Genomic DNA, 21918 nt, shown 5'->3' on the forward strand with positions numbered 1-21918 from the left:
AAAAAACAGTGATAAACAGAGAAGGGCAGCGGATACTAAAACACAAGTCGATTATGTACTTAGTGCATAAATATAGATACAAAAAGTAATGAACAGGAAGAGGAACGAAAACATACCGGGTTACAAGAATGACAAAAAAAAAATGAATACAAGTAACAAAGCAGAACACAATTCAATATTTGACTAACAAAAAAAAAAAGACGTAGTATAAAAAGGTAAGTGCAATCAAACAATAAATCGCAAATGCAGTAGTGAAGCAACTTGGTGCAGGCTTATAAAGCGTTGTTAGTGCTTTCCTGAAACGATCTGTGTCTCTGATAGCGACAAGTGACGCAGGCAGGCGATTCCACTCGTGACATGTTTTCGGCAAGAATGAATATGAGTAGGTGACTGTGCGCTGTGAAGGTACATGAACTTTGCAAGATGATCGACACGTGGGGAGATGTAAGATGCTGGTGTAATGTATCTGGACTTGAGCTCATGGTTAGATAGTAGATCTTGTGAAAGAGGGAAAGACGAGCTAACTCCTACGAGAAGAAAGGAGAGGAAGGGCAAGTGTTGTTTCATATTGAGTGACGCTAGCAGGTTCGATGGTATTATTAAGGAGGAAACGGGTCCGCTCGATTTTGCACATTTTCGATTATGTTTGTCAGAGTAAGCATGGCCAGGGTCCCATATCGCGCATGCATATTCAAGGTTAGATCTAACATAAGTGATGTAAAGTTGTTGTTTTAGTTTCGCTGGAGCTAAAGAAAAGTTTTCGTTTAAGATAACCAAGCATGCGGTTAGCTTTCGACGTTATGTGTTCGACGTGCTTTTTCCATGAAAGATTGTTAGTATATGACCCGAGGTATTTATAGCATAGTACTTGATCAAGGGGGGTGTTGTTAAGTAAGTAAGTAGGGCAGGCTGACTGATTACGGGAAATTCTCATTGTTTGCATTTAGACGTGTTAAGTTCCATTCGCCAGAGCTTACACCATGTTGAAGTGTTATTTAGATCAAGCTGAAGTGTTAACGTATCGTTAGAGCTTTCAATCGCGCGATATGACACAATCGTCTGCGAACAGACAGATAGTACTTGAGATTTGGTTAGGACGGTCATTGATGTAAATTAAAAAAAGTAAGGGTGCTAAAACAGAGCCTTGGGGTACGCCTGAGCTTACCGGTACTTCAGGAGAGTCAGTATCATTAGTGGTCACATATTGCGTTCGGTTAGAAAGAAACTCTCGAATCCAATTAAAGACCAAGGGATCATATTTAGTTGGCTGAGGTTTTAGTAAGAGTAAGTGGTGGTTAACTCTTCAAATGCCTTTGCAAAATCTAAAAATATACGTCCACTATAAGCCTCGGCGTCTAAAAATGCGTGAAGATCATTGCAAAATGTTAGTAATTGCGTTTCGCATGAGAAGGTCTTACGGAAACCATGCTGACTCTTATGAAAAAACCTATTTGATTCCAAAAAATTTACTAGATGTGAGAAAATGACGTGTTCAAATATTTTACAAGGTATGATGTCAAGGAATGGGTCTATAGTTATGAGGGTTGTGAGTGTCACCGGATTTATGAAGTGGAACCACCTTGCCTGTTTTCCAGTCTCTGGGTAAGGAGCTGTTGTTCAGTGATTTCGTGAAAATAAGGTTAAGTATAAGGAACTATTCGGCAGTCGCCTGCAGAAATTTCGACGTGACACAATCAATACCGCACGAGGACGATCGTTTTACGTGTTAATAATAGAGCTGATACCAGAAGAGTCGAGTAAGATGGGTTCCATTGGAAGGTAGCTAGGTGCAGTGAATGACGGAGAGATGCCAGACTGAGCGGAGCAAAATGAACGAGAAAAAACCACGTTAAGTACAGAAGCACATGGCTGCTTGGGATGTCTCACCTGATTCATCAGTAAGAGCTAGTTCGATTATCGCGGGTTTCACAACATTCCAAAAGCGTTTGGGTTGGTTTTGAGTAGTGATGGAAGTGTAGTGTTATAGAATTTAAACTTCGTTTCCCTCAAAGCACTGGAGTATGCTTTTGCTGCGGCATAAGCGGACCACCTGTCAGCAGATGCTGATTTCTTTTGTTGTTTGTTGTTGTTATCTTTTGAGTTACTACATTGACGCTATGAAGAAACATCGATACGGTTAGAAACGTACGCGTGAAATTTATTAGAACGACCCTACAAAAAAAACGACGTAGGGCTGTTTTAATTGATGCTGTGCCATGGTTTATACATCGAACAGAATGACGGCTGCAGCTTTGGTCATTAAGCGGAGAAGATGTCACTTGAAACGTAGTACGGGTGATAATCAAACACCATATCTGCTTCGATTACGGAGACTGAAATGTTCATATCGTTTTTCATCACATTGACTCATCAGACTGCAGCATCATGTTGCGGCAGTCGTCAAAAGAGTGCCAGAGGTGTGCGCACCTTATGTGCGCGAACATGTAGGACGATGGAAGTGTGCGAACCCGTATATTCTCACTGCCAGTAATCAATACGGCATCACTAATGTTTGTCCTCTTTATTTATGTGCCATCAGTGTGTTTCGCTTTTGAAGTTACATTTTGGGTGGTGTTTTACTTCGTTCGTGAGGGTATATGACCTTGCAATGGATATGTGTGCGATTGTCGCGCTGTAATATGTTACGTGTGTAGGCAGTGCCAAAGTTGTGTAAGTGAAACTATGCATACCATCTATTAAACAGCACACACCTTTTTTGTTGAATTCTTCTTTTTTTTCTCTCTCTCTTTGCTTGTTACATAGTCAGAGACATTTCTTTGCCTCGATGCCTTTCTATACAGAAACAGCGTTGGTAAATTTGTGTTCTTGCACGTAATGCAACGTTGAAGGAGAAGTGGTACAATACGTACTAACGTAATGCCAGATAACGCAGCTCAATATTTTTGGGAGTGCACTCTGCGAGGTATGTCACCCAAAGCGGATGGCTAAAAGAACGCAAGCATGAAATTATTATACATGTTTAATGCTTGCCGCTGTGTCTCAGTGGTTTTATGGGACATTTCTACCCACAACGTCGAAGAGTAGTCACCAGGATACTGAAGGCTTTTGCGTGTCTAATTTGTTTTAATGAACACCAAAGAAAACTGGGAAACAGAGAGCAACGAGGTGTTACTCACGACCTGCATGTACAGATGCAACAGTTGTATGACTCAGAATATTGATAGTGTGAAAGCATGCGATGGCGGCTCACTGGCCTGGGCACTTCCTTCGTCCAGCTGCAATCTGTTCACGACAAGCGTTGGCGTCTGGGTTGAATCAGCCTGTCTGGGCAAAATCCACAAATCGGTCGAGTAAACGACGATGAACGACGTACCCTGGTGAAGAAGCAAGGAATGTTTCGCCTTAAAAAGCTACGCTGATAATGTGACAGGAGACGCGGCGTGCTATTTCGGACATTATTGAATTCCGCCTTAAATATAGTGTCGAATTCGCCATCTTCTCAGCTCTGATTGGCCCAGAAGATTGCTGCGACGTATATGATTGGCTCAAAACGCTGCCATTGCAAAATTTGATGGTGTCCTGATTAAAGTGTCCATGGTAAACCGCAGAAGATGCAAAGAAACACAGATGACTGCGCTGCTTTGAAGTTTCTGCAGCGGCCCGCTGTGACGCCATGGTGTCTGCTCGCTCAACCCTAGATCTTAGTTTTCTCTTCTTTTTTTTATTTGTCAGGCTACACTGTACGCACTATATTCCACTGGAGTTAAATACTGACCCTGGAAAGTTTTAAGAACCTTTAGAACTTTTTCTTTGCTGTATATGCGAGAAAATAATTTAATATTGAATACTTCATTTTGATGTGCCGGCAGTGAGATTAAATCGCAATGCTAGAAAACACTGCTTGGCCTTCATTTCTCCTTCTAGGGATCAATCTATAACCATATTTCTGAGGAAGTCATGGAACACAGTTGTCTCATAAATTAACACGCTCTTTCTAAACGAACACCCACACGTTACACAGGTTGTTGCGTTCTTCATAGACGGCAAAAATGGAAGAAGTGGGCTTTATGTACACTGAATCCACGCTGTTGTTTTAAACTGCTCGCACGAAAGCACCAGAGTGCCACGATTTTCTCTCCTGCGGAATTTTTCTGTTGTTGTTTTGATCTGGAAATTACATATGCAAAGGTGCAAAGCACATGGCAGTAATTATTGTACGAGAGATAAAAAATGCATGTCGATGCTAACTTTCGTTCCAGCCATTTTTTTAACGATATAAAGAAAAAAAAGGGGTGGCGGTTGCGCTACATTACACGCGGATAAAGGCGTCGGTCGTTGCCGTCGCCACTCCTTGCACCTGTGAACGACTCCATTGCAACACGTGTCGAAGCGCGCAGCGAAGCTTCCGAACAGCAACCGCTCGTATTCCGTACGAATCTACATTGCATCAACTGAAACCACCGTAAGCACACCGTTCGATTAGCGCACGTGTCAAAGGAGCTGTATCGAAAGATCCCGGCCACCGGTTGCGCTTTTCCGTGGTAACTTCCTCGATCCGCTGGATTTAATAACAACAACCCGCCAAAAATGGCGAGGGGGAAACGGCAAGGGCGACGATCTTAGGTACCTTGTCGTGACACTCCTTGCCCGTTTTCTTTTCAGTGTGTTTTTCTCATATTTCCTCCCGTGATGGGTCTACTTCAACAGCGAGCGGTCGTGTGTTTCCGCGCAGTGTGCTCGAGGTAGGCGAGTGGAAAGAATGGGTAATGCCACCGGCTAAGGTTGCTGCATGAATGTGCTCTATTAGCGCATTATAAAAGAGCTTAAAAACGACACTAAAGGGCCGGAAAACCAACGAGCCATGGGCCCCGAGTCTGGAGTCGAGCTGTTGTCCTGTTCCGCTTACGACTTCAAGAAGTTCGCTGCTGTCGCCGCTGCACTCGCTGTCCTTCAGCTCTCGCTAGGTAAGTGACAGTCACACGCAAACTGGGTGTTGTGTTAAACGAAAACTAATATACGGGTGTGGTACGCGTGCAGTATATGGAACAGGTGCGTCGCTAGCTTCAGAACTGCTAGCGTGCGTCATCTGACGAAGCAACTCTTCCCTCATGCCCGATTAACGTCCTTAAGTAAAAAAAAACAAAAACAAAGAGTAGGCAAATGCAAGCATACGGGTGCTTATTCCCGTCATTGTTCGTGGGCTTTGAGCCGGAAAAAGTTGTGCGCGTGTTAAAATAACGAAAAAATATATATACAGTTCCGGTGAAAATAAGTCCCCGTGTTGAAACGTCGACTTCAGTGGCATATTTCCTTAATCATTTCAACTTTCCTCCTACCTATATGAATATCTGTCTTGTGTTGATCTAATGTCACTATGTGTTTCCTTTACCGTATTCGACCGCAGTGCACCTACCGGCGTTTGATATTCGTTGTATTAATATCTCCCTCAAGTACGTATTGCTGTGTTTACACCAGCTGATGTGCCTACGGCTTTTTCTGCTGCATCCTTTGTTGCGTAGTCCGAGGAGCCGACACCGCAGAGACAAAGCTTATCTGCCGGGCCTCTCTGCTTTTCTTGCATTGAAATGCCCTCTCTCTTTCTCTCTCGCCCTCTTTCCTATTTCTTCAACAGGAAAGAGGGCGATGTTGTTTCGCAACCTCCAGTATATGGTCTTTCTGCGGCAGCCGTCACTAGCGGACATCGCCTTTGTCGCTTCGCCGGCGGAGACGCGCGGACATCCTCTCCGCACGTTGGTGCAAATCTCCTATCTCCTCTACACATCTATACTCTAAGAAAAAATCGAGTATTTGGGGATTATTTCTGCTACACAACAATAATCGTCATCCACCTCGCGTACTTTCCTCGCGTTATCGCCGCGGTCCCGGCACTTAGCCGGTCACGAACGGCGCGCGCGTTATCAGCGTGACATAGCATTCTTGATAGGAAAGTGACGAGAGCCGGGTTTTCAAAGAAGGAAACGCGAGCAAGCCAGATGACAATTATTGTTGTGTAGCAGAAATACTCCCCAAATACTCGATTTTTTAAAGTGACGAGAGCTGGGTTTTCAAGAAAGGAAACGCGAGCAAGCCAGATGACGATTATTGTTGTGTGGCAGAAATACTCCCCAAATACTCGATTTTGTCTTAGAGTGTAGAGTGTAAGAAAAGACCGAGTAAAAGGGGTGTCTTTTGACCCACAACAATAATCGACATCTGGCTTGCTTGCGTTTGATTTCTTGAAAACTCGGCGCTCGCCACTTTCACATCAATAATGCTATGTCACGCTGATAACGCGCGCGCCGTTTGTGACCTGGAAGTGCCTGGCGCGCGGCGATAATGCAAGGAAATGATAATAATTGTTCGGGCTTTACGTCCCAAAACCACGATACGATTATGAAGGGCGCCTTAGTGGAAGGCTCCGGAAATTTAGAACAACCTGTGTTCTTTAAAGCGCACCTAAATCTAGGCACACGGCGTCTAGCGTTTCGCCTCCATTGAAATGCGGTCGCCGCGGTCGGAATTAGATCCCGCGACCTTCGTGTCAACAGTCGAGCAGCCTAACCACTAGACCACCGTCGCGTGTGTTATGCAAAGAAAGGGATGCGAGATAGGTGACGTTTATTGTTGTGGGACAAAAGGTCGCCCTTTTTACTCCCTTTTTTTTTGTAGTGTACTTTTTTTATTTTTCTACTTTCTTCCGTGTAGCCCTGAACCGTGCTTCCTTATGGACCGCAGACGATATAGCGCTACCTTTCTCTTCCTAACAATAATCATTTTCCCACCGCCAAGCATACCACACTTGCTGCCCACAGTACACATGAGCTGACGAGTGGATTCTTATGTACAGTGCGGTGCGACACTGAGTTAACCGAGCTGTGGCCCGAGAAGTGCCAGGCCATTGCACGGAGGGTGGTGAAGGCCGCACTCCAGGCCTGTGTGTGCCCGCTACCACGGCCGGACTAGAGGGGTTGAAGTGCGCGCGTGCCGCCACTGTAGTCCGGCCATGCCGCTACTTGGTGCCCGCCTTGGAGGCAGCGGTCCGTCGCGATGACCTACCGCCCCCCTGCAGCGTCCGCGACGGTTTACCGCTGGAGTGCTGCCCGACGGACAGTGTTGTGAAACCGGCGCCACCAAACGTAGGCAAGGGCTGTTTCCCTCGCTCTCTTTCTCTGAAGGTATATCGCCCTTTTCCTGGGCATGCAGCATGTGGTGACGCGGATAACCGCATGATCAGTAGCAATGCATGATATGAAACACCTTAGCGAGCATGAAGTTGTGTCCCCATGATTACAAGATAAAAATTCCGGCAGATCCGATGCATAGTAGGAGTCGATTTCATGCGAAGCAGCAAGCGAGTATTAGGCCAGCGGCCGTGATAAGACAACGCCGCTTTTTTTTTTCTTTGAGCCAGGCTTTATGTGGGGGATTGACGTATTTGGGTGAATTGAGTGGTTGTGCGCGTATTGTGCGCTTTCCAAGCAATACCACTACAATGGCGTCTAAAGGGTAGCTTCTGACTAGACATACCATCGGCACTCACGTTAGAGTGCAGACATTACATTTATCAAAACGAAGTGCACGCTATGGTGCGATGATGTGCGTATTAGAAGTAGCAGTCATCGTCGTACTCCTCCAGGGTCAGGCAACACTTCAGCATAGGATGCTGAGTCATTGGAGTGCATGTGTAATGTTTGTTACATTGTTATAAAAGCGAACATCCAACACTGCAATCGCGATTGACGGTGCCAGGACATGGCACCTGCATAGGGTATTTTTCGGAAGCAATTTCAAGCATTGACATGGCTCTATGGTAGGGCACCTGACTGTCACGCAGAATGTCTGGGTTCGATTCGAGGTAGAACCGTTGCTTTCTTCGTCGCGAGATGCTTAACTCTGTCGCGTTAATATTTCAAGAGTCTCTTCTCGCCGTTCCTGGCTTCATATGGACTGTGAATTAAGGGTGGCTCATACCCGCATTTCACGGACGGTGGTATGCGGGTGTGCGCCACAAGTGATTGAGGGAAAGGGGTTTATGACGTACGCGAGAGGCATTTGACGTTATTAAGGTGAAGGCCTTAGATGCCTCATCAAACGCAAAAATTGACCGGCGTCCCACGTCAGCGGCGTCAACATGAGTGATACAAAAATCATCACCACGCGAAGACGTCACTGTAACGTCACGTGGTGGCGGTGATGACATCACCTGACGCCGTTGCTTGGCCAAATGTGGACCGATCCCGGAGGCAGTGCAAAACAAGGTGACGTGCACAAAGCTTACAGTGCCTCCGATCATGAAGGCGGTGCAAAACTGCGTTAGTTGCAGAAATCTTTCGGAGGGGGGCGCGGGAGGTTCAGTGCATCGACTTAGAAAAAAAAAAAAGAAGATGGCTTTCACCGTCGAGTCTACTGAGGCGGATGCACAAGGGATCCTGTGAGTTTTCATATCATGACCAATTAGTCGTGTTCGTCGTATACTCGTGTCGTGCATGCTATGCCAATTTTAGTATATACGCAGTTAAGAAGACGACCACAAGAACGCCCTGACGTAGGCAGATAGATAGATAGATAGATAGATAGATAGATAGATAGATAGATAGATAGATAGATAGATAGATAGATAGATAGATAGATAGATAGATAGATAGATAGATAGATAGATAGATAGATAGATAGATAGATAGATAGATAGATAGATAGATAGATAGATAGATAGATAGATAGATAGATAGATAGATAGATAGATAGATAGATAGAAACGGTCAAATTTCCTGTGGTTCGCTAAGAAATGCTTCGTATTTAATTATGTGAATTGCTGGGCACCATCGTGTCGCCGACGAGTCTTGGTGACACCATTAGTGAATGACTGCCACATGGTGTTTTCTTGGCAATGATTATATTGTCATTGAACGTTTGTTTTTAAATGCGAAGCACTTCTTTGCCAACCAAAGACCCTTTGACCGCGTCTATCTATCTGTCTACCTATCTATCTATCTAGCCGCCTACGTCAGGACGCTCTCGTGGTCGTCTCCTTAACTTCGTATGTAGCAAATTGGCATAGGAGGATATGAGTGTATTACGAACACGATTCGCAGGTCATTCCACGAATAAATTGATGGGCATGCCGCGTGCGTCATGAAACCCTTTCCATCAGTCACGTTTGGCACATAGGCGCATAACACGACCCATCGTACGGGTCGTGGGTATACCGGTATGCACCGCTGTTCCTGGGTTGACAGTATATATCAACCCAGGAACAGCGAGAATTGACTTCGGCAATCTTAACGCGAAAGTGTTAATTTATTTATTTATTTATTTATTTATTTATTTATTTATTTATTTATTTATTTATTTATTTATTTATTTTGTACGAACGGTTCCTTACTAATGGATTTAACATTTTCGGTTGCATGAAAAATTTTACGCAACTTTGCTATTGAGCCGGTTGCGCGACTCCAACGCGTCTTGCCAGACCCTAATAAAGTTTTCACTGATTCTCATTCATCTTAGGGAGGATCCCGCTGATGCAGCATGGCTAACTGATTTGTTGAATTCGCAGGGGGCAAGCTGTCGCCCCGGTTTCAGGACCGTCACGCGTCGGTCATCAGCAACAAAGAATGCGATGAGATCTTCCGCCAAGCGCCTGGCTTCCATACTACCGCAACCGAAGGCATCACCGAGGGCGTGCCCGCAACGAAACGGGCGTCGACTCCTGCCAGGTATGAGACGCACTTACATGAGTGCCACCGGATCTCGTACGTGTCGTGTTCTACCAACTTTAAAAGCGAAGCTTTGAGCTAAGAAAATACTTATTCCAGCATAAGACGATACGAACGTTGAATCACTATGACGGCACCGTATTACCTGGGCGACAACAGACCAGCACGTCATCGCTTCATTTTCATTTCTTCATCCATTCTGAAGCATGTTGTCATTTGGACTCGACCAACGAGGGGGGGAGGATGCTATGAAACTTTGACCCCCCCCCCCCTAAATGGGAACCCTGCGCGCGTCTGTCTGTGACTCCATGCCTACAGCGGCCACACCATCTTTTTTGCCTTTGTAAAGGTCCTACTTCGTCATATACTTCTTTAGAGTGTCATCCGTTCGAAAGCTTCATGTTTAGTGTGTATTTGCGTCTCCTTACGCTGCCTTGTTTAGCATAGCAGACGCCACAGCCAGGCCAAGCCTATAAGTCCAGGTACGCTGTCCTCTTCTTGCAGGGCGATTCTGGGGGACCCATGCTGGCCCGGGGCCCCGACTCTCGTTGGAACGTGGTGGGACTGGTGTCGTTCGGCATCGGCTGCGGCGGCCGTTATCCCGGAGGCTACACGCGCGTCACAGCGTTCCTTGATTGGATCGCTCGTAATAGGCACTGAACATGGTGGGACGAAGCAGGCTGAATAACCGTTGGATCAACCTAACCATTGACTATCTTAACTCCATCACGTAGTTACCACTGCTAACGCAAGTGCATAATGATTGCCAGCAGTACAGCGGAGCCTTCTTTTTGAAAATTAGGCGCAACTCGGCGCTCCCTCATTCACTCACACATTCATACACGCAAGTACACCCCAGAAACATCGTGGTGTGGTCGTGAGTACTTGCGTGTGTGAATGCGTGTGTGAATGAGGGAGTGCCAAGTCGCGCCTAATTTTCAAGATGACATATTACCAACTAGCCCAACAGCAAGTGTGCCACATATGCTGTCATATTACGTCGATGCTTGTGTAAGGACATTGAAAGGTAATTACAAATAAAGAAAGTGGAAACGAGGCTGTCTTTCTCTTGCAATATTCAGTAATCACCAATTATTGGTACGCTAATGTTCATACTAGAGACAACATAGTAATGCGACTACGTTGAGTAATTATGTACAGAAAATCATGAGCACGCGATTGAAAGAAACAAACGTACTGAACAGCATCAACGTTACATTGCGGCATGTGCGTTATGAAGGAATTTTCGGATATTTATAGCTGTACTTTCGGAAGAGCACAGGTTTTACCGATGAGCTCTTGTGCGTTTGGCGAAATATTCACAGACGGGGGAATGGGGAGGAAGGGGGGTAGTTTGCTTATGCGTATCATCTGCATGTAGGCCTCACTGCGTCGTAGCACATTACTGTAAATGTTGTAGAACATACAGAAATACTGTAGTTCATCTCAACGTTGCATAACGTGGCACAACACGACATTCATTGACCTCGGTGATGCGACCACGAACTGGTGATGGTGAAATGAACTTTATTTGGTCCTGGAGAACCCGGATCAGACGACCCCCGAAGGAGGTTCCGCCGCAGTTGCTGGCCGCGCCCACGCCGCGTGGCCCTCCGCCCGTACGCAGGCCTCCTGGATTGCCGACAGCTGGACCGAGAGCTCGCGGCTTTTAAGAGCCCTGTCCCAGTCCTGCCCTGTGTTGAAGTTTGCGCTACGTAACGACGGGCACTGCCACAGCATGTCAGCGAGTGTGCAATTATCCACCCCACAGCTAGGGCATCCTGGATTTATGCCTTCAGCAAAGTGATTAAAATGTGCTACGAGACGGGAACGAACCTGCCTGCAGTATCCGGAGAGCCGACTGCGGTATATATAGTGAACTTGGAATGCGAGAGGGGGTACCTCCGCCTTGACAGTTGATAGTGAGACGTAACTTCGTGGAAAGTGCCAAGTGGATCCCTGAAGATCTCCTCGAACCCGCCTCCGGACCCGCCCGGACCGCCGCGGCAAGTGATTTCTTGCGCACGGTTATGGACAAGTTCGTTGACGTTCGGAACTGTTGGATGAACTCCTGAGCCCATGTGGGCCGGGAAACGGGTAATTGTGTGAAAGCCTACTACACCCCTCGAACTGAGAATAGCGGAAGCCTCTCTGGAGACCACCCCCGAAGCGAAGGCCCGGACGGCGCAGAACTGGTGAGGTCAGCTTCAACGCAGGAAGAAGGAGACGATGACGAAGGCGGGGATAGACCCTTTTCATAATTGTTAAGCTAGCTTTCCTGCGATGCAGTTAGCCCAACTGATGGCGGCTAGCCACTTCTGCAAACAGCGTGTTCAAGCGCAGTTTGATTGTGCTATGACACGAAAAATGTAGACTCAACTCTCTTGATATAAGCACGCATAATAGACAAGCCCAAGGTCGTGCAACTAGGACCTCTTCTCCACTTGAAGCACAACAGCTGCCGTCAATAGTTGGGCGAATGTGCAGTGCAGGGTAGCGCACTTGCAGATTTTGAAAATGGTATGTTATGAAGACGAGGTATCAATTGAATATTTACACAATATATATACAGCGCATAAGACTACCATGACGTCCCTAGAGAATCTGTTTTAACATTGGTACTATCGTAGTGTTAAGCAAGGAAGTCCCATGTGTACCAGGCTGCAGGGACAGTGACTACAGAGTTTCGATGAAAGGGTCACCATACGGTAGGTGCGGTCTTTTGTTGGTCCTACACATCCATGAGTGCATCTTTCTTCCGCATCACTCTCATTCCAGGGGAGTAATGGTGGCGACAGGTTCTAAACTTTCCCTCGTGTGCGCAGCTGCCATCTTTGGTATCGGAAACGTTCAGTCCGTCTCACAGTAAATTCAATGCCATCGCACAAAATATCTTCAAGACAAAACTAGCCTTGCCGCGCGCAAAAGCTTTCATATTGACATCCTTGGAAGATGATGATGATTAATAAACCTTATTGTACCAGACCCGCCCGCCTGCCCACTTTTCTAGGGAATCGAAGCGGAGGGGCATTCTTCGATGATCTAACCATTGTGTAATTCACGCTGGCCGCACTGGTCAGACTTGCCAAGTAACTCTTTAGGCCGATCATAACAATGGCCAAGACAATGCATGAACCTTTACATATACCGCTTATACTTCTTATACCACTTCTTATATGCTTCTTATACCGTTTATCCATGTACTGCACTGACCACTTATGCAGGTAGATAGGTAGTACTTTACCGCGATATAGTAACAATCGATCACTAAGAAGTGTAGCCTTTAAGAAGAGAAGTTCAGCGCAAATCAAGACGGACCACAAAGAATAGAAGAGACAACTAGGCCCAACATGTACTCAAAGGCCCAAAGATGTACCAACTAGGCCCAATAAAAGTTTTACTGAAGAAGTGTAGAAATCGACATGATTAGTAACTTTTTACCACCGTTTCTTTTTTTTTAATTTTACCATCGTTTATTTTTTCTAACGGTATACCTATTGTGAGTGAGCGGTGCAGTGGTGCTATCATCACATTCTACGTCTTATGTGTGGCACACAGGCAGATTGCGTTTTCACTTCACACGTCATTGAGCCTGCGACGTCACGCTTGATGACGGTATACCTCCAGCCAGCTGCTCATTGGTCCGCATTTTTAAACAAAATCGCCAATGCTGTCATTACCTGCGTTCTTCGTGTTACGATTGCTCATTTCGTCTGAGAGTGTACCGCATTCAGAAACCCTCCCCATTTTTGCCTGTAGCTGTCTCCTGACCCGGTCAAGCCAGTCTGACAAACTCGCTGGTTCCAAAGTTAATACTTTGTTAGCTTCACTGCATGATGTGTAGTTACGTAAACTTAACTGTGTTCTGTCAATTGCGCACGTACAGTTCGGCTTCAATCTATCTATCGGCTTCAACTCGTTAACTGCATCACCTGCCATAAAGTAATTAGCTCATTTTATTGCCCAATTTTTTATTTGTTGATTGTTCCTTTTTATTTCCTGTGCAAGTAAGATCCGCCACTTCTAGAGATCAAGCTTCGGGCATATAGCCGCGTCTTATCTCCGTCTTATTCCGCACGTGCACGTATGTGAACTTAGTAGAACAAATAATGATAATTGTTGGGGTTTATGTCCCAAAACTGCGATATATAATCATGAGGGACGCCGTAGTGGAGGACTCCGGAAATTTTGACCATGTGGTTAGAGTGTACTAGGAACGTTTCTAGTACACTCTAATCTAGTAATCTATAGGCACACCGGCCTCTAGCATTTCGCCTCCATCGAAATGCGGCCGCTGCGGCCGGGATTCGATCAGGGCGACCTTCGGGTCCGCTGTCGAGCACCGTAAACACTAGACCACCGTGGCTGGTAAAGTATAACAAACAAAGGGGGCGATAGTTGGTTCTTGTTGATTTTAGAGTATACGCTGATTGAAACTCGCCCCCACAAGTAACAGAGACAGAAACATGGGCGATTGCACTTCGACCTGTTAGCCTGCACTTCTGTCTCTGTTAACTGGGTGGTACTGTCAATGACGCCTAATTTTTAAAAAAGAGAAGAAGAAGAAGAAAAGAATCGCGGAGCGTGGTCGCGCGACAGTGGCAACACCGACACATACTATCTTTTTCATAGTCTTTGGAAAAAGTACCTGCGCTTAAACGCTGCGAAAAGTAATCGTTACGTTCTCATTTTGCCTCGTTATGTTGCATTGTAGATACATTGTTATGAGATCGGCATTTAACATTGTTGACAGTGCACTGAAGGGGAGGGGGTTCCTTTTCTTTTTTTAGGGAGGGGGGTTGCTCGTCCTACATACCGCCCGCGTTGTTAATTGTGCACCTTAGCTATACTATAGACAGCATGCGCATGCTCGTAATGAATTCCGTGTACATGACATCGCGCATAAGCTCTGGTTTTGCCCGGGGATTTACCGGCGGAAGCAGTTCCACAGCTGAGCAACGAGCTGACGGAGATTAGAAAGTTGTTGCCCTCCCCCACCCCCCACACACACACGCCGCATGCTCGCTTTCGGCCGAGTATCGGTTCCTTATTGAAACACCTGCAGCTCTCGGCGCGCGCGTCTTGTGTACTCAAACGACGCGGATGATTTTTTCGAGGTGTGCTGCATATTCTGCAGTGTGCGGAATAAAATTTCGTAAGGCTGCATTCCACACGGGGTCATTGACTTCGGCTGCGAGTATACTCTTCCGGGAGCCCACGATAGCTCTCGCCTGCGTCATGTCACCACCCGAACCCATAAAGCCGGCGTGCCGCCAAACATCGATCTCTCGTGCAGTGACCGCTTGTCTGTGAGCAGGTTCGCAGAGGAGTCGTCATGGCGGCTTGGAGCACCGTCGTCGTCGTCTCGCTCGTGTTCCTTCACCACAGCCGTTCGTATCAATTCAAACTCAATCTATGCACCTTGCCTTTGGTTAACTAACCCTATGATTAAAACAAATGTTGGATTGTTACGTATGTAGTGTCAAAACTGAGAGGTGGATAGGCAGTTTTAAAATTAGGCACGCAAAGCTTTGTGTTAGCGTTTGTCGCCACTGAGCATGCGTCATACGCTATCCTCTTGGGTACCCACGTTAAGAGAGAGAGAGAGATAAACATTTTAATGAAGCTGGAGATGTTTGCCTGGCTGTTCGCCTGACATTCTGAATAGGGCTGTTCGCCCTATTCTAAAACTGCCTATTATAAAGTACCACTCCGTTGTGGGGGACTCCGGATTAACTTTCACCTGCTGAGGTAAACTGAAGTACAAGGGAGTTTTCGCACATCGTTACCATTGATATGCTGCCTCCGCAGCCCGGAGTCGAATCCGCGCTCTCCTGCTTAGCGGCGCAACGCCAGAGCGCCTGAGCCAGCAGAGCGACGTCTTTACGCAAGCGAGAACATTCGCGGATAATTTAACAACGCGTGCTAGCAGCATTATTTTCCAGAGTCCACATATTCATATAGATTGTAACGCAGTAACAGCAACCTTTGTTTTGAGCACACTTTCTTTTTGTTTTGTTTTTCGAACGAAGAGTGTTATTGCAATAGCTCGTGTGTATAAGCTGGAGTATACAAGAATGCATCTATACGCTTGATTTGATCGCGTATAAATACTGATTCATCGTTGTGCTTAATTTGCATGCCTTAGTTCCAGTTGCCAGAAATGTGCACCATGGTTCATTTTAACATGATACATAGTTCAGTTTTAATATCACCCTTGCGATCCGCATAAAGTTCGGAAAGGTTACGTCGTTGACTGTCATAACATATTCGCAGAGTCAGTGTTCCTGCATTGTGATCTGGTATAATGCAAATGTACAGCCTTGTAAGCGTCTATGTTTTAGTTGCTGCATGTTTAATACATATACATAGCAGATGTGTCCGTCTTGCGTTATGTTTTCATTGTGCTTACGTGGTCTCGTTGAAGTTCCTCAGATCCTGATAAATAAATGTGTGAAAGTTTCGTTTTTTATAGGTACTCGCAAAGCCAAGTTATCGGGATCCGCTGTCTTGGGACTTTCCATGGACTTTCTGGCGTTCTTCTTACAGCAAAGCTGTCTTGGGTTAGCCTCCGCCGTAGCAGTACTAGTCAGCATCCGCAGAAAACTCCTAGCGGTCCATTAGCTGAGCCGGCAGGTCACTTGATCTCGGTTTTACCAATCAGCTGTAAAGCGCGAATTTCAAATCTAGCGGCGGATTCACGACATCACTAGGCGTCCGCTAAAACGTCATTGCCTGAGCCGGCGTACAGGTCATGTGATCTCGCTTTGACCAATCAGCTGTAAGCGCGCGCATTTCAAATCTTGCGGGGTATTCACGACATCACGTGATCTCGCTATTCAAACGTATAGACTCGTGCCACGTCGCCGTGCCGGAGACGCGGCGTTGCGAGCTCGCGAAGCGATGGCCGAGCGCCAGCAGAGAGCCCACGCATCCGATGTGCGAGTTCGCGAAGCTGAGGCACTTCGCCAGCGGAAAGCTGAAGACTCCGAAATGTAAACTCGCGAGGACGAGGCAACACGGCAATGAAGGATGTCCACCACCATAGGCGTGCGTAGGAGGGGGGCGGCAAGGGGGGGGGGAGGCTTTATCATCAAGGAGGCGGCGCGATGTCTGCCCGGTACGTTTACTCAGTTATGGCCACGCAGGTTTTGAACGATAATGGCAGCCGAAGGCCCCTAATGTTGCGTTCCAGGAACTGTTTATTTCTCATCTTTCAGTGGAGCCCTGGACTGAGGACCCCAGCCACTTGCCCAGAAACGTTATATAGGCAATAAATGTTTTTACTACTACTACTGCCGGTTAACTAGCGACCAAAGGCGGGCCATTGTGAGGAGCACGCCACCGCTCCTTGTTTTTTTTTTTTTCCCCCGCTGTGAAGCTTGTTGTCAATGGGCTCGTCCAACGTGGGGAGGACGGGGCCACTGCAAGGAATGCCGCAATGTGGATCATCGCGTATAGACATCTTCGCTGTACGACGATCTTCACGGAATGGATGGTCCGTGGATTTTTATCATCTACTGCATATCAAAACGTTGTAGCGTTAGCATATACCGTATTTTTGTCGTAAACGTTCTGAGCTTGCGCATAATCTGGTAATTATTAACCGCTGTGTGATTCCAGATATGAAGGCTAAGACCTCACCGTCATTCCACTTTGCGAAGTTGCTTTCCTGCGGCATTGAAAAAACATGGCTGATCCCTCTGTCATAGGAATCGGTATAAAACGAAAGTGAAACATGTCTTCACAGACGTAGCTGAGCGTTTGTTATGCATTCTTTCGCCCCAAGCGCGAAGGAATGAATGCTACAGCATCAAATTGTAATGTTACGCGAAGAACGGCAAGCCGCTCGAAACTTGCAATGCGCTGTTCAAGCAGAAAGGACTCGCGGAATGAACATTCACAGGATGAGCGCGAACTGTCACAGTTGTGACTTATTTCTGTGTGAGCAGCGCGCTCCTTTCGCAAAAGCGGTCGCTGCAGTGAGCGAGGTGTCCTTCGTGCTCTCAAAGGAAACTTGCAGGCAGAGCACAAGACGCACAAACGACCGAGATCACGAGATAAGCGCCCGCACGAGCGACCACGTACGCCCTGTCGATGCGCGCGCTAATCCGCGTGGGGGACAACTTTTAAAGTGTGCTCTTCGAGCCCTTCGCGCCATCTTGCTAGTGATAACGAAAACACGCTGTACCGCCGATCTTTGAGTACCGTCACCGGCAAATGGTGTACATAAATAGCTCGCCGTTACCATAGCAGAGAACATGCCGTCTGTGGCGGAGTCGTGTCGCGCTGCGCGCTGGCGAACGAGAGGTCGTAAGTTCGACTCCCGGTGACGAAACTTTTTCTTTGCCATATGTTAGTCTTTATATTTTACAACATCATATCCGTGACGGAAATGCGTCAGTGGTGCCGTGGTGGACCCCGGCATAAAACACTTTCGTGTTAAAAAAAAAAAACCTCGATTTTCGTGCTTGTTCGGCAGGCGCAGCGAGCGAGAGTGAGTTGCTGTCCAACTTCAGGCGCTGCCAGCGGGTGTGCAACCGCGTGCTGAGTAACACCAGCCTGCTGGGCGTCGTGGTGGGCGTCGGCGAGAACCTGCAGAACGCCACCGCCACCGTGGGCACTGGCATCCGCGGAGGCATCCAGGGCGTGGCCACGGGCGTCCGCCAGGGAACCGCCGCCGTCGTCGAGAACGTCCGTAAAAACATACAGGTAGAGCTGCTTTGTTTCGTGCACACGTGTGCCCTAAATGATGTGCCGAAAGCTACACGAGCCCAGCGACCGCCTGTGAAACGCTGCCCTGTGTGTGTGTTGTGAAATGTGTCTCTCTTTCTCTATGCCCTAAATGAATTCACTTATGGCTATTCTTAAAGGGACACTAAAGGGAAGCAGTAAATTAGTTTAGACTGATAAATTATACCATGAGAACCCTAGTGTTGCTAATTTCATCATTATAGATTTATTAATAAATGAGAAAAATCAATGTCAAAAGTTTCATCTTTAAATTTCCCGCCGATATCTCCAATGGTGACGTCACTGATTTCAGCGTGTGTGTGTGTGTGTGTGTGTGTGTGTGTGTGTGTGTGTGTGTGTGTGTGTGTGTGTGTGTGTGTGTGTGTGTGTGTGTGTGTGTGTGTGTGTGTGTGTGTGTGTGTGTGTGTGTGTGTGTGTGTGTGTGTGTGTGTGTGTGTGTGTGTGTGTTTTACGTATTTTGGCCGCATTGACTCAACGAAATTTCCTGAAACTTAGTTTCTTAAGTCTGTGGCTCCCTCAGAAGAGAATTTGCTTCATTTTTACCGATTAAGAACTCGTATGCCCTAGCAGACGCCGTCAAAATCTATGACGTCATGGCAACTAATGCGGGAATTTCAAGGCGGCGTCGCCGCCCGCATTTTCTATTTGCGCGTTTTCTCGCGGCAAACGTGGGGATTTTGGTATTGTGAAAGAGTAATTTACTATTACAAGGAAAATCGGTTTTCTGTTTAGTGTCCCTTCAATGCTACAAGTATTCCATCGTAGTTAACATGCATAACCTTTATACGCAGAAGAAAAGAATAAGCCCGGCCACTAAGCTCTGTCATATCAACTTACGAAGAATGGACAGCGATAGCTCGGGTCTATATAGTACAGCTTGCATGCCTTGCTATGGCCGCTCGACAAAATCACTCCAGGCGTTTCTTACCGAACGGCTGCGGCCCGTGTAGCCACAGCGTTCTGTAATATCAACCCACCCGTTACACAGACGCTCGTCAAAACGTTGTCGCACAAGGGTGTGCCTTCTTGTTTTATATCGGCGATTATAGCATCTTCAGTAAATCGCACCGGCGCGCACTGATGCACCGTTACGTCCAATCATCGCATAGCGCCGGGGCTCCTGGGTGCGACATGTCGAAGATAGAACCTGTGAACTCGTGGTCAGCACCAAAACCTTTGAGACATGCATGGCTGCGAGTTGGAGTTGTGGCTATGCGATATGTCTTTCACAGAATGAGAAGTATCATGGAGAGGACTGCTGCTTTTGAAATTGAAGCTTTCTCGGCGAACACTCCCGGACTCCTATACAGTGCAATGTATCCGGCTGCTATATACTGCTACTGCTTTGTCCGCACACCGGACAGAACTCGTATCGCGCGAATCGGCTTACATGTATTCCAGGCCGTAGTACACCCACGAATGTACAGAGGTCAACACACTTCTCTAGAATACTGGAACGGCGCGCTTCGGATTGCACCCACGACGTTTGCCGATTACACCTGGTTTGAAAAAGCCCAAATTATGGCATGCATGGTCGCTTAGGATGGATTGTCAAGCGTGGGCTATCTTAAATTACTTGTTATCGGTATTAATGAAAACCGGCAGATAATGGAGCCAAGGAAAGTATAGGGGACGTTAATTGTACTGTTTTAAGTGTATTGAAACAATTGCGATATAGATGCGAAGAAAGTAAAGTGGACGAAAAGACAACTTCTCGCCGGCAGGGACCGAACCTGCGACCCTTGTGATCCCTGTCGGCGGCAGGTTGTCTTTTTGTCCACTTTACTTTCTTCACATCTATACATCACAGTTATTACAATACACTTAAAAAAGTACAGTTAACATTCTTTATACTTTCCTTGGCTTCATTATCTGCTGATTTTCAATAAGGCGGTGTCAAACAAAGAAGCGAACCCTCAAAAATTCTCTTCCTTCATTTGTTATCGGTATATACGGCGTCGGAGCGTGCTGGAACGTGCCGTTCCAGCGATTTAGAGAAGTGTGTTGGCCTCTGTACAACTCATACAATAGTGCACTGGTGGCCGGCTCTGTTCTACGCTAAATTACACACATTTTCTGAAGACATTGAACATATGTTCTAAAAATTTTTTGAAACCTTAAACATTGCCTGCTGCAACGTTACTGACGACTGGTTGTACCCGCAAATATGCGCAGGCTGTCAGGAACGGCATCCGGCCAAACAGGTACCCGGAAGACGACTACAAGGAGAACAGCCCAGAGCCGCCTCATCCCGAGGAGCAGTTCTACGTGGTACCTGCGACATGACACCACTGCCGTGTTGCAGGGCAGCTGAAGTCCAGTCTTCCTTTGCAGAAACCAGTTTCACGTCTCGCTCACATTGATTCATACTTTCTGTACTTCGTCAGAAAATGCTAACCTCATACACAGCGTCCCGCACGCAACAACCATCAATACGTACACATATAATGTACACTAAATGCACACACTGTAGTTTCTTTGTTGTCACTAATTCCCATTATCTTAATGTAGTGAAACTTACTGTCTTACAATTCAGAAGTCCAACGAGCGACGAATTCCCGCAAGATCGAGCTCATGAATGAGAATTAATCTACGATATAGGTGCGTTAATGCCCTACGCCGCAGCGACCCCAGCCTCCTTCCCAATTGGTTGAATCCGAACGAAAAGAAGCTTCGCAATGCATGCAAAAGTGAAAATGGAGCGATGACGTGCTTCTCACAACGGCCTCCCATTGGTCCTCGGCAAACAACGTGGGAAGTAAATAGTCGTTGGAATGCAACAGGGGTCTTCGGCTGCCATTATATTCAAAAACCTGCATGGCCATTACCTTGAACAATGACGGGAGAGGCCCGACTGAGGAAAGGTACGGGGCCGACTTGGCGCCGCCTTAAAAGATTAAAGTGTGGGCGCGTCGCCCCCCCTCCCCCCCCCCCCCCTTCTTTGCGCACGCCTGTGGTTAATGCGAATGCTTCATAACAGTACACGATTATAAGTCCACAGTTTACCTACTATAGTGATGAGTAAACAGAAGAACAAGACGTTCTCTATGCCAATACTAAGACATCGTGTACATGCGCGCGAATTAATACCTGCAGTTACACAGTACGTTTTGTTCCTTTAATGTCGCAGCATGTACGGCGCGCACATATCTGTTAGGCGAGGTTCCTTCACCCTGCAGCACACGCATGCCATGCGCTTGCACCTTCTGTCACCACGAGGCTCGTAGCTGATCCCACTTTCGTAGCTTCAGCGCAGAAGTCAACCGTTTCGTGGTATCCACCAGCTATGATTTTGTTGGCAGTACCTTGGTGAGCCTTCCATCGCAGGCCGCCGCATTATTTCTTTGTATAAACGGAAAGGCACCTTCAGTTCTAGGAAGCGCTTCCTTAGTTCATTGAGCGAACACTGTCGAATATCTTTTGTCATCACATTCATCGCAAAGGTTGAGTCTGTTTACCGTGCAAAACGCGCTATATCGCTACTGGC

General features: G+C 46.8%; 1 protein-coding gene across 1 annotated transcript; it reads left to right on the forward strand.

The window, feature by feature from the left end:
• Positions 1-14620: 14620 nt before the first annotated feature.
• LOC119381143 (uncharacterized) lies at positions 14621-21037 on the forward strand. Its single transcript, XM_037649113.2, has 3 exons — positions 14621-15067; positions 18160-18389; positions 20607-21037. The coding sequence occupies exons 1-3, from the start codon at positions 15013-15015 to the stop codon at positions 20715-20717; spliced, it is 396 nt and encodes a 131-aa protein (XP_037505041.1). The 5' UTR covers positions 14621-15012; the 3' UTR covers positions 20718-21037.
• The last annotated feature ends 881 nt before the right edge of the window (positions 21038-21918 follow it).

The sequence above is a fragment of the Rhipicephalus sanguineus genome, chromosome 2 (assembly GCF_013339695.2).
Source record: "Rhipicephalus sanguineus isolate Rsan-2018 chromosome 2, BIME_Rsan_1.4, whole genome shotgun sequence".
Taxonomy (NCBI): Eukaryota; Metazoa; Arthropoda; class Arachnida; order Ixodida; family Ixodidae; genus Rhipicephalus; species Rhipicephalus sanguineus.

Coding starts and splice junctions, on each gene's coding strand:
- LOC119381143 (XM_037649113.2), top strand. CDS start 15,013: ATGGCGGCTTGGAGCACCGTCGTCGTCGTCTCGCTCGTGTTCCTTCAC. Junction 15,068..18,159: donor CGTGTTCCTTCACCACAGCC/GTTCGTATCAAT, acceptor CTTGTTCGGCAG/GCGCAGCGAGCGAGAGTGAG. Junction 18,390..20,606: donor ACGTCCGTAAAAACATACAG/GTAGAGCTGCTT, acceptor AAATATGCGCAG/GCTGTCAGGAACGGCATCCG.